At 42.3% G+C, this 12,913-nt stretch overlaps 1 protein-coding gene across 4 annotated transcripts in view; it reads left to right on the forward strand.

Annotated features, from left to right (window-relative positions):
- Positions 1–565: 565 nt before the first annotated feature.
- Positions 566–12,913, forward strand: part of ercc6l2 (excision repair cross-complementation group 6-like 2) — a 26,496-nt gene continuing 14,148 nt past the window's right edge. For 2 of the 4 annotated variants that reach the window (XM_083553623.1, XM_083553624.1), the window contains exons 1-3: positions 572–845; positions 10,463–10,816; positions 10,930–11,049. In XM_083553623.1, coding sequence (XP_083409749.1) covers positions 10,544–10,816; positions 10,930–11,049 — 393 coding nt within the window. In that variant the 5' untranslated portion in view covers positions 572–845; positions 10,463–10,543. Of the gene's footprint in view, positions 846–10,462; positions 10,817–10,929; positions 11,050–12,913 lie in introns of all 4 variants that reach the window. The other 2 variants (XM_083553621.1, XM_083553622.1) reach the window with 2 other exon arrangements.

Raw genomic sequence — 12,913 nt, forward strand, 5'->3', positions numbered from 1 at the left:
TTTATAATATTAAACTTTGGTTGTTCCAGATTCAATGTTTACGCAAAACTAACTTGTTTCTATATGAAAAGGTTCAACATTACATATCTGAAAAGAAGGGGAAACATGCACAATTGCAGTCAATTTTCTAATAAATATTGAGTTTGGCCCGCGACTTCGTCCCAGTTCTTAATTTTGACCCACTGTGAATTTGAGTTTGACACCCCTGATGTAGATGGTGAATTAGGAGCAACTGTTAAAAAAAAAGAAGCTAATCAAGAAATTTAGACTTTTTAGATTCGAAAATTCAGCAGCGTTTGTGAAATAATATTATTATAACCCTAATTTTGGTATTAGGATGCAAATGTAAAGATTTATCTCATGTCCACTCAAGAAAACGTATTAATTTTAACAATTGTCTCATATTACATCATAATTCTAGATAAGGAAAATGTGTCCTAAACTGTGCTTCGTGTAATAAATAATATTATGTAATTTAAAATATTACATTAGGGGAAAATAATACACCGTCATTATAGATATTAAAATCAGCGTACGCGAATTGAAAGGAACGGATTTTGTTGAAAGTGCTGCTCCGGTTAGACAGATGTACAAACCAGGTTCTTGTTTATGCTGTCTTTTACATTGAATGAGGAAGCTAAATGGCTAACAGCAAACTGGATTTTGTTCCTCCAGACCGCAATAGACTGATGTTTAAGAAGGTGAATATGAGCAGCAGGGATTCTTCCATCGATCTACATGGTGTCTAATGTTTTAACAGGATGCTGCTGAAAGATATTCAACGTTAGCCAGTTAGCCTTCAAATGCTAACGCTCGAGGCTCTCCAGCTCCGTGACTCCAAAGAGGTAATGAGGAGAATTAAATCGTTATTACTAAATATCAGATGAATTCTGTGGCTGAACAGGGTATTTATTACAACAAATCTTATTCTATCAAGTTTGTTTTCTAGTCCTTTATTAATGGCAGAGATTCCAAAACTAGTGTCTAAGCTAGCTAATGGTGACCTTAGATTTGCTCACCAATGCCATATATATAAGAAGAAAAAGAAAAAAAGGTGACAAAAATGCAATTTGGAAGAACTTTTGGAAAATAAGCATCTCCTTCTTTTCATGTCCCTTATTGAACTCTATTGTACATTAAATTGGATTGTTTCTCATTGTACTATAACATTCACTGAACTACAGATTTGAAAATAAAACTGCATTAGTTAATCAGATTCCAGAGTCATTTCTGCTATGTATTTCTTTCTTTTTTAATATTATGAAATCATAAATGAGAAGAACCATGACAACTTTAATTTTTTGGTTTAATGCAACAGATATGTTTGGGCCATGGCCCTCAAGCGTTTGGGCAACTTCAGTAAATTAAAGTCTTCAGCTGTATATAGAAATTAATATGTAAATACAGTAAATAAAAAAAATACAACAACAATGGATAAAATGTTATCAAATATCATACAAAATTTGACCTTTATAGTATGGAAAAAGAACACTGCATTATTCAAATTGTATAGATAATATGCAATGGATACTTAATACAATCAGGAATATGATGTGCTTTATACATATGTAAGGTTGTCTGGTACATGGTAGGGCCCCCACATCTGGAATACAGTGGAACCCGGTTATGTCGATGACGAGATAAACGAAAATCAAAATGGCGGCAGTATATTAACGTGCTTGAAATTTCTTTATGTACATGATGTGCGTTAATAAATGAGAATGTGCATGCACGTGTTTTTGAAGGGTTTTTTTACACAACAGCGTTGCCGCGATTTGTTTGATGAAGGCATGTTATAAAAATACATACAGTACATGTTTATCTGTCAGGAATCCACCTACCACGCCCCCTTCGGCCCCCTTCAGCATGTCAGGTGCTTTCTCGGCCGCTTTCTCTGAAGCTCCCGGCTTTAATCGCGCACATATGGTGCTCGTTTAGCATCATCACTAGCTCCTATTTAAACTTCCACACTCTCACTGTCCGTTATTGTTGGTATATGTTGGTTCACGGCGGTCGTTGTTATCGCTCATGTGTATCCCGGTACGTGTCTTCCCACCGGCACTCTCTCAACGGCTGCTCTTTTCTTCCCCTACTAACGATGGGTTACTTAACGTAATCCCGGGTTCTTTGATAACAGAGTGAGGTGTTTCACTATGGGAATCGCTTTGGGCGTGACCAACTACGGAGCTCTTATGACACCACGTCTGTCTTGACAGACAGGTCGACCTGAGATCAGGCTCCGCCCCACCTTTATCCCTCAGGTCGACCCCTCCTAACATCATTGCAGCGAGATTTCTTCCCGTCCAAGTGCAATGAGGGAAGTGCTGGTGAAACACCTCACTCTGTTATCAAAGGACCCGGCATTACGTTAAGTAACCCATCGTTCTTTTTCTAACTTCGCTCGGTGTTTCACTATGGGAGATATAGACAGGTCCCGGATTGCACAAGCCAATCACATGGGCTCAGAGCATCTGGCACTCAGCACCGCATGTGCCAAGGATGACTCAGACACATCCAGTCTATAAAACCGCACAAAGGTGTGTGGCGTAGCCCAGCCAGCCGCCGCACAAATTTCCTGAACAGAAACTCCCTTAAGTAGGGCCCATGATGTCGCCATCCCTCTAGTAGAGTGGGCCCTCAGACCCGCAGGTGCCTGAGAACCACAACATTTATACGCTATAGATATAGCCTCCACAATCCAGCGGGACAGCTGGATTGTTTCCTGGATTGTTTCCTGGAAAGTTTCCTTTCGCCCTAACCCGGCGTTTGTACCTAAAGTGGTGGATTCTTCTTATAGATGTCCCGTTACGGAACTTTCGGCTTTCCACCCTCCTGAGGTACAAACGCCGGGTTAGGGCGAAAGGAAACTTTCGTGAGCCCAGGGGCAAACTGTAAACAGGACGGACTGACAGACAGGGCTTGCAGCCTGCTCACACGCTTAGCAGTCACTAGAGCCACAAGCAGCGCCGTTTTAAGAGAAAGAAATTTCAGCCCTACGCCATCCACCGGCTCGAAGGGGTGATGAGAAAGGGCTTCCAAAACCAAAGATAGGTCCCACTGAGGCACTAACCGCCGAGACACCGGCCTCTTACGGCGTGCACCTTTCATAAACCGGCTAATCAAAGGGTGCCGACCCGCAGGTTCGTTATTAAACCCGACATAACACGCAGAAATAGCCGCCAGATACACCTTCAAAGTAGAAAAAGCTTTCCCTTTATCCAGCAAATCCTGGAGAAAGCACAAAATGTCTCCCACAGAACACTGGAAGGAGACAATGTGACCACGGCCACACCACCCCTCAAAAGCTCGCCATTTATTGTCATAAAGCGTGCGAGTAGACGGGGCCCTGGCACTCTGGATAGTGTGTATAACCAATTGGGGTAAACCTGCCACACTCAAGTTCCACCTCTCACGGGCCAGGCCCAGAGAGCAATCCTGTCCGGGTGCGGATGATAAATCTCCTCGCCCGCCTGGGACAGAAGGTCCCTCTGTGGAGGGAGCGGCCACGGTTGATCTGACAGTAGCTGAACTATTTCTGCGATCCAGTGTCTGGATGCCCAACGTGGAGCTATCAGAATCAGTGACAAGCTAAGTTCTCTGACCCTGGCCAGGGTGGGGGAAATCAAACTCAGTGGAGGGAAAGTGTAAAGAAGAACGTTTGGCCACGGGTGGGCTAACGCATCCACACCCAACGGTGCATCTTCGTCTCTTAGAGAAAAGAACAGAGGACACTGAGCGTTTTCTCGCGAGGCGTAGAGATCTACGGCAGCCCGGCCGTATCTCTGCCATATTTGCTCCACCACCTGGGTGTGCAGTTTCCATTCTCCGTACAGGGGGTTTCCCCTGGACAACAGATCCGCACCCTTGTTCCATATGCCTGGAACATGAGTCGCTCTGATGGACAAAAGCCTCGTGTCGCACCACATTATCAGTTTCCTCGCTAACTGATGCAGCTGGAGGCAGCGCACACCTCCCTGCTGATTGATGTACACGACCACTGTGGAATTGTCTGTTTTCACCAACACATGTCGGCCCTTTATGAAAGGCAGAAATTGTTTCAGCGCTAGAAATACTGCCAACAACTCCAAGTAGTTAATATGTCTCGGGATTAGCTGTGGAGGCCAAACGCCGTTCACAGCTCTGCCCATAAGGGTCGCACCCCAGCCCGCCAAAGACGCGTCTGTCGTCATAGTAACCCTCGATGACACCGCCCCTAAGGGAATCCCCGACCGAAGTGTCACGGGGCGTCCCCATTGGCGGAGCGCTGAGACGCAAGCATGTGTTATTTTGACCGGCCGATTGAGATGACGCCCAACCGCGCGACCCATCTCTGAAAATCTCTCATCATGAGAAGTCCCAGACGCACCACAGAAATCACTGAGGCCATTAAACCCAGCATTCGTAGGCATACTCGGAACGGGACCATAGTCCCCGCCCGAAAACGGGAGTGACTCGATAGGAGAGGGAATCTATACTGAGCCCTAGATATTCCACGCACTGCGCAGGACACAAACGGCTCTTTTCCCTGTTTATTCTGAAACCCAGGTCGCAGAGATGTGTGACTACGCTCTCCGCATCTCTGATCGCTTGCTCTCTTGACGAGGAGCATATCAGATAATCGTCTATATAAGACAAAATCCGAACCCTGCTGTTTCTCAACGGCAAAAGTGCCGCCTCCACACACTTGCTGAAAGTCCTCGGAGCGAGAGACAGTCCGAACGGAATGGTTTGAAACTCGTAGGCAGTGCTTCTGTGTGCAAACCTCAAATATTTTCTGTGTGACGGGTAAACGTCTATGTGAAAATACGCGTCTGATAGATCGATCGTCACAAACCAATCGTTTGGACGGATCGACCGACAGAGTGCTTTGTGTGTCAACATTCTGAATGAATATTTTCTCAGGTGCTTGTTTAACACGCGCAAATCCAAGATCAGATGAAGAGATGCGCTTCCTCTCTTCGGGATCACAAAGTACCGGGAGTAAAAACCCTGACGGCTTTCTGCCTCCGGAACAACTCTGATTGCCCTTTTGCTCAAAAGAGAGTCGATCTCGGTCGCTAGGACGCGAGCCGACTCCCCTTCGGCCACCGAGACCAACACACCGTTAAATCTGGGTGGTTTCATTGCGAATTGAAGCCTGTATCGTGAAATCGTGCTTAAGACCCACGAAGGAACAGCGCATGCGCGCCACTTGACGAGGCGCGCAGAAAGAGAACCCCCGCATACACAACTCTGGTCGCGCGTTGTTGAACACAACGCCCTCAGCCTGTGGCTTGGGTACGATGATGCATTCTTTATTGCGCAATCGTCCGAACTGACGTGCGAGTGAACAAATGTCGGGAGTGCTTGGTGACACTGAACATTTTCCCTCATTCCTCGAAACCGAGGAGAAACTATAGAGGAAGCCCTTACAGAACTTAGAACCGGGCTGCGTTCTCTTCTCCTTTTCTTCGCCAGCGGAGAAAGGAGGATAGGAGAACATTCGCGTGTCAGGTCGCACGCTTCTTCTTCCGCTCCTCGGGGTGGGGCGGACGGTTTTTAGCAAATGAATGCTTTCCCCACGGTCCCGAGCCATCCGATCTTGGGCGTTGACCAGCTTGCTGTCCGCCGAGATCCGATCTTGTGCTCCTCACGTTCATCGGTCTCCCTCTCGCAGCTGCGGCAAAACCCTGTTGCGCTGGCTGAGGGGGCGTGTTCTGAGACAGCTTACGAGGCAAACAGAGGTTGAACGCTTCGTCCTCCTGTTTCCTGAGAGTACTGATTTCTCTCATCTTCTCTAGAGCTGGACCGAACAGACCTTTAGTGGGGTCGTAGGCAGCATCCATGACTTCCGCTTTCTGTGTCACCCAAGCCTGACAGGTTAAGTTACAACGCTCTCTCACCTGACACAGCCAAGCCCATCACGCGGCCGCAGTGTCGTTCACCACACAGAGCTCGTCCCAAAGTACCGGGTTAGGTACTCCCGTGTCGAGCTGTCATCCCATTTCCTCTAAAATCTCCGCCTGGTACGCGGACAGCAAAGTCACCGCGTTTAGCGAGCACACTGACTGCGCTGCGAATTTATACATCCTCTGATGGATGGACGCCGTCAATCTCTCTCCTGTTGGTTAGCCACCGCTACTCTCAGCCGTCTCTCCAAATGTTTCACCGGCATCGACGCGCAGTGAGCGCATGCTTGCGGGTCCGCGAGCGACGTCTTAGCGTGCTTCGGGCCCATGCACGTGATGCACATGGGGTGAGGGTCCCTGCCCGAGATGGACACGGGCGGGATGCAACCTCCCTGAACTTCGACTCATTCCCTTTGGTGGGGGGGGGGGGGTGATCGTCGACATGGCTGAGTACGGGGAATATTAGACTCGTCACAACACGTTAGTCTGCCGATGTTCGCAGGGTAGTTAGCCCTCCGAAGGCTTCGCCTTGACGCGCTAAGCCTGTAATAGCTTGACGCTACTATGTCCCTACCGTGTAACTTAATACCCAGCAGGTTGGAATAGGAATAGCTCGCCTCGACGCGGACGCTATTCCGTGACGTCGCTCAGCACGATTCCGTACGACTGACCTCGCGTTCGGTGGCGGAATCCAATAACGTCCCGCACGATGAACAGTTAAGCGAAACCAGCCGAGAACTGGAAGTGCTGAGAGAGCTTAGTGTAGTCACTCACGGGAAGAAAGCGCGAATGATGTTAGGATGGGTCTGTCAAGACAGACGTGGTGTCATAAGAGCTTCCGTAGTTGGTCACGCCCAAAGCGATTCCCATAGTGAAACACCGAGCGAAGTTAGAAAAAGAACACTACGAACACTAGCACTAACTAACAGCAGAGATTCACCAGTATACAATACAACACCTGTAGCAGCTGTAAGGTTCGAGATATCAGGGTTCGGCGACATAAAAAAAGACATAACCGATAAAAAATGCTTAGAAAAAGCGAGAATTTGGCGGTTTCACTACACTCGACTTAATAGGGTTGTCGAGGTAACCGAGGGCGAGATAACCGGGTTCCACTGTATTTCCCTTAGTTATTAACATAGTCTAATTGTTTGTTTGATTTACCCACCAAGCAACAGAGTTGTATATTCCACATAACTTAAACATAAGTGTTTTGATTTAAATAGCAATGAATATGAAAAAAGGTAATTATGATAGTAATAATGCCCGTTTTTTATAGGATAGATAGATAGATAGATAGATAGATAGATAGATAGATAGATAGATAGATAGATAGATAGATAGATAGATAGATAGATAGATAGATAGATAGATAGATAGAACTTTCTCATTCCATAGTACAGGTACACAGCAATGAATTGCAGTTTAGCATCTACCAATTATAAAAATTGACACGTGCAGATAAATGTGTAAGTATATGAACAGCATGCAAATATGTGTGTGTGTGTGTGTGTGTGTATGTATGTATATATATATAAATACAGTAAAACCCAGTTGGACAAGCATAATTCCTTTATGAAAATTGCTCGTAGGTCTATTTGCTTGTACGTTCGAACTAATTTCCCCCCATAAGAATGAATGTAAAAGTGATTTAAACCGTTCTGAGACCTCATTCGATCGCTTATTTCTGCACTTAAAAAGTATTTGTAGCCTATTTTAACAAACAAATTCACCGCATATTACTTTATTGACATAAAGAAATACATTATTTATAATAAGATAATAAAATACTGTAATAAAATAAAGACAAATGAATAACAATGCAGTACCATACGGTAAACATAATTTCACACTTACTCATGTGGTAGTGGTTGATTGCGAGTGTGAGATGGTGGTGGACGGTGAGAGAGGAAGGAAGTTCCTCTCTCCTTCTCTTAACCTTCTCTTTATTCTTTACTATGGTGCTTATGGTTAGAACTAGACACCCCATACTGCTGAAATGGGTCACTAGTGCGCACACCCCGCTCGTACCTTTAAACTATTTCCTTCTTGGTTTCAATGGTAATTCTATTTCCTTTTTTTTCCCAGCACCATCACTGATTTTCTTGGGAGACATTTTTAAGATTTCTAATGAAATAAAAAATACAACACAAAAAAAAAGTTATGTTTTTGCTGCACTGAATAACGAGACCGGTCAAACGACACGAGATTAACTAAGCGACTGATCCTACCCTCGGCTGAAAGCGGGGAACCGGCAGCGTGGGTTTGTTCGTGCCTTCGAAATTAAAGGTCGCTTGTATCTCCTTTTGCTCAAACTATTAGTTGCTCGTACAATATTGTTTTACTGTGTGTGTGTGTGTGTGTGTGTGTGTGTGTATATATATATATATATATATATACAGTGAGGAAAATAAGTATTTGAACACCCTGCTATTTTGCAAGTTCTCCCACTTAAAAATCATGGAGGGGTCTGAAATTGTCATCGTAGGTGCATGTCCACTGTGAGAGACATAATCTAAAAAGAAATATCCAGAAATCACAATATATTATTTTTAAACTATTTATTTGTATGATACAGCTGCAATTAAGTATTTGAACACCTGTCTATCAGCTAGAATTCTGACCCTCAAAGACCTGTTAGTCTGCCTTTAAAATGTCCACCTCCACTACATTTATTATCCTAAATTAGATGCACCTGTTTGAGGTTGTTAGCTGCATAAAGACACCTGTCCACCCCATACAATCAGTAAGAATCCAACTAATAACATGGCCAAGACCAAAGAGCTGTTCAAAGACACTAGAAACAAAATTGTACACCTCCACAAGGCTGGAAAGGGCTACGGGGAAATTGCCAAGCAGCTTGGTGAAAAAAGGTCCACTGTTGGAGCAATTATTAGAAAATGGAAGAAGCTAAACATGACTTTCAATCTCCCTCGGACTGGGGCTCCATGCAAGATCTCACCTCGTGGGGTCTCAATGATCCTAAGGAAGGTGAGAAATCAGCCCAGAACTACATGGGAGGAGCTGGTCAATGACCTGAAAAGAGCTGGGACCACCGTTTCCAAGGTTACTGTTGGTAATACACTAAGACGTCATGGTTTGAAATCAGAAGGTTCCCCTGCTTAAACCAGCACATGTCCAGGCACGTTTTAAGTTTGCCAATGACCATTTGGATGATCCAGAGGAGTCATGGGATAAATTCATGTGGTCAGATGAGACCAAAATAGAACTTTTGGGTCATAATTCCACTAAACGTGTTTGGAGGAAGAAGAATGCTGAGTACCATCCCAAGAACACCATCCCTACTGTGAAGCATGGGGGTGGTAGCATCATGCTTTGGGGGGGTTTCTCTGCACATGGGACAGGGCGACTGCACTGTATTAAGGAGAGGATGATCAGGGCCATGTATTGCGAGATTTTGGGGAACAACCTCCTTCCCTCAGTTAGAGCATTGAAGATGGGTCGAGGCTGGGTCTTCCAACATGACAATGACCCGAAGCACACAGCCAGGATAACCAAGGAGTGGCTCTGTAAGAAGCATATCAAGGTTCTGGCGTGGCCTAGCCAGTCTCCAGACCTAAACCCAATAGAGAATCTTTGGAGGGAGCTCAAACTCCGTGTTTCTCAGCGACAGGCCAGAAACCTGACTGATCTACAGAAGATCTGTGTGGAGGAGTGGGCCAAAATCCCTCCTGCAGTGTGTGCAAACATGGTGAAAAACTACAGGAAACGTTTGACCTCTGTAATTGCAAACAAAGGCTACTGTACCAAATATTAACATTGACTTTCTCAAGTGTTCAAATACTTATTTGCAGCTGTATCATACAAATAAATAGTTAAAAAATCATACATTGTGATTTCTGGATTTTTGTTTTTTGATTATGTCTCTCACAGTGGACATGCACCTACGATGACAATTTCAGACCCCTCCATGATTTCTAAGTGGAAAAACTTGCAAAATAGCAGGGTGTTCAAATACTTATTTTCCTCACTGTATATATATATATATATATATATATATATATATATATATATATATATATATATATATTATTTATGTACAAACTTTTGGCCTGTACTGTATATGTGTGTATGTATGTATGTGTATGTAAACATATGTACAGTGTATACATATAAAGGCTATAGCAGTGAATAGATGTGTAGACATTGTTGAAAAGTACAAGTAAATGGTTCTAAGGCAGTAACAGTGATAAATGTGCAGACATTGTTGTAAAGGTACCAGAAGTAGAAGGTTATTAGGTTATGGCATAAAAAAAATGTGCAAGCTGAAAAAACAAGTAATATATATATATATATATATATATATATATATATATATATATATATATATATATATATATATATATATATAATTGGGAACCCCTGGATTACAGGATTACAGGAATTGTTTCTTACTGTAGTGTTTTGCTTTATAATGTAAATGTGTAAATGATCTGTTTGTGGAATCACAAAAGGATCGTCAAAATGTAAATGAGCCACCTGACCATTTTAATCTAGCTGATTTGCAAATCTCATTTTAACCACTATTTTTTTTCCCTCTTGTGTCTAAAAAGTCATGCAGTGTACCATGCTGATGGCTAAATGTCCATTGTTTTTGATGAAGAATCCACCATTCCTTGTGTGCTCACCTAAAAATGGAAGATGATATTGGATTATTCTGTGTACCCCAAACACACAGAATGTTGAAATCCCCATTTGAAGAGGAGAAACCTGCTTTTCATACAAACCAAAATCCTTCTGGTCCCTCAGAAGCATTTGTTCTTACAGGATCTATTCAAGTGCCATACACCATTAACAGATACCTACGAGACTACCAGCGAGAGGGGGTTAAATTTATCTATGACAGCTATTCGAAGTCCAGGGGTTGCATCCTGGGTGATGATATGGGCCTAGGAAAGACCATTCAGGTATGCTTATACATACTTGATCATTTGTAACCACAAAGGATATGGATGAAGGCAAACCAGGAATGAATGTTGCCTTAATGGTTATATCTTGTAATTATTTTTTTATGTGACAGGTTATCAGCTGCCTGGCTGCCATTTTGCAGAAAACAGGGACATGGAAAGATGTTGAAAATAACAGGCCCGAGTTTTTGCAGTCACAGATGCCATCAAATCTATCAAAAGTTAAGAAGAAGGTACTTGTCATATATATATATATATATATATATAATTATATTATATACTTGTCACGCTTATATATGCAAGCATAATCCATTCGTGATTATTGGTGCTAATTAAAACTAATTAACAAATTTCCCATCAAAAAATCAAAAATAAATAAACATGATCTTTACTGTACCTTTGAGAAGACTTGATGCTGAGATGAGGTGTGGAGGAGGAGGTTTATTTTTTGGAAGGAGAGTCTCCTTCCATTAAGATTTTCCATTTATTTATTTTTTATTTACTTGACTCTCCTTTTTTCTCAACTTTAATCAAAAACGTCTCACTTGATGCTCGTATATCGGATTTTCGCTTGCAACCCAATGCTAAATTTTTGCTCATACTACATATATAATATACAGTGAGGAAAATAAGTATTTAAACACCCTGCTATTTTGCAAGTTCTCCAACTTAGAAATCATGGAGGGGTCTGAAATTGTTATCGTAGGTGCATGTCCACTGTGAGAGACATAATCTAAAAAAAAAAAAAAATCCAGAAATCACAATGTATGATTTTTTAACTATTTATTTGTATGATACAGCTGCAAATAAGTATTTATACACCTGAGAAAGTCAATGTTAATATTTGATACAGTAGCTTTTGTTTGCAATTACAGAGGTCAAACGTTTCCTGTAGTTTTTCACCAGGTTTGCACACACTGCAGGAGGGATTTTGGCCCACTCCTCCACACAGATCTTCTCTAGATCAGTCAGGTTTCTGGCCTGTCGCTGAGAAACATGGAGTTTGAGCTCCCTCCAAAGATTCTCTATTGGGTTTAGGTCTGGAGACTGGTTAGGCCACACCAGAACCTTGATATGCCTTGATATGGGAGATATTATGTTTAGCTTCTTCCATTTTCTAATGATTGCTCCAACAGTGGATCTTTTTTCACCAAGCTGCTCGGCAATTTCCCCGTAGCCCTTTCCAGCCTTGTGGAGGTGTACAATTTTGTCTCTAGTGTCTATGGACAGCTCTCTGGTCTTGGCCATGTTAGTAGTTGGATTCTTACTGATTGTATGGGGTGGACAGGTGTCTTTATGCAGCTAACGACCTCAAACAGGTGCATCTAATTTAGGATAATAAATGTAGTGTAGGTGGACATTTTAAAGGCAGACTAACAGGTCTTTAAGGGTCAGAATTCTAGCTGATAGACAGGTGTTCAAATACCTAATCAGCTGTATCATACAAATAAATAGTTTAAAAATCATATATTGTGATTTCTGGATTTTTTTTTTAGATTATGTCTCTCACAGTGGACATGCACCTACGATGACAATTTCAGACCCCTCCATGATTTCTAAGTGGGAGAACTTGCAAAATAGCAGGGTGTTCAAATACTTATTTTCCTCACTGTATATGTAAATAACAATAATAATGTGTGTGTGTGTGTGTGTGTGTGTGTGTGTGTGTATTAGGGCTAAAACGATTTCGAGTCATTCGAATACAAGGAGTGTGTCATTAAATGGACTAAATGAAGCCTTGATGCTTTTGCTCAAAGCAAAGTTATTCTTTGATGAAGTTGCTTGAGGAATCGTTTCAGCCCTAATACGCACACATTATATATATATATATATATATATATATATATATATATATATATATATATATATATATATATATATATATATATATATATATATATATAAAAAAATGAATACACATTGTAGAATGAAAAAATAAAGGAACGGGAAAACAGTGAGTGGCGAGAAAATTCATATGGAAGTCCGTTTCCGCCACATAAAAAAAAAAAAAAGTCTAATTAAAAAAAACCCCAAAAAAACGATCAAGACAGATGAAGCAGAAGACGCCTCGTTCATACACCAACAGCTTTACACTTT

The sequence above is a fragment of the Silurus aristotelis genome (genome assembly GCF_946808225.1).
Source record: "Silurus aristotelis genome assembly, chromosome: 11".
Lineage (NCBI taxonomy): Eukaryota > Metazoa > Chordata > Actinopteri > Siluriformes > Siluridae > Silurus > Silurus aristotelis.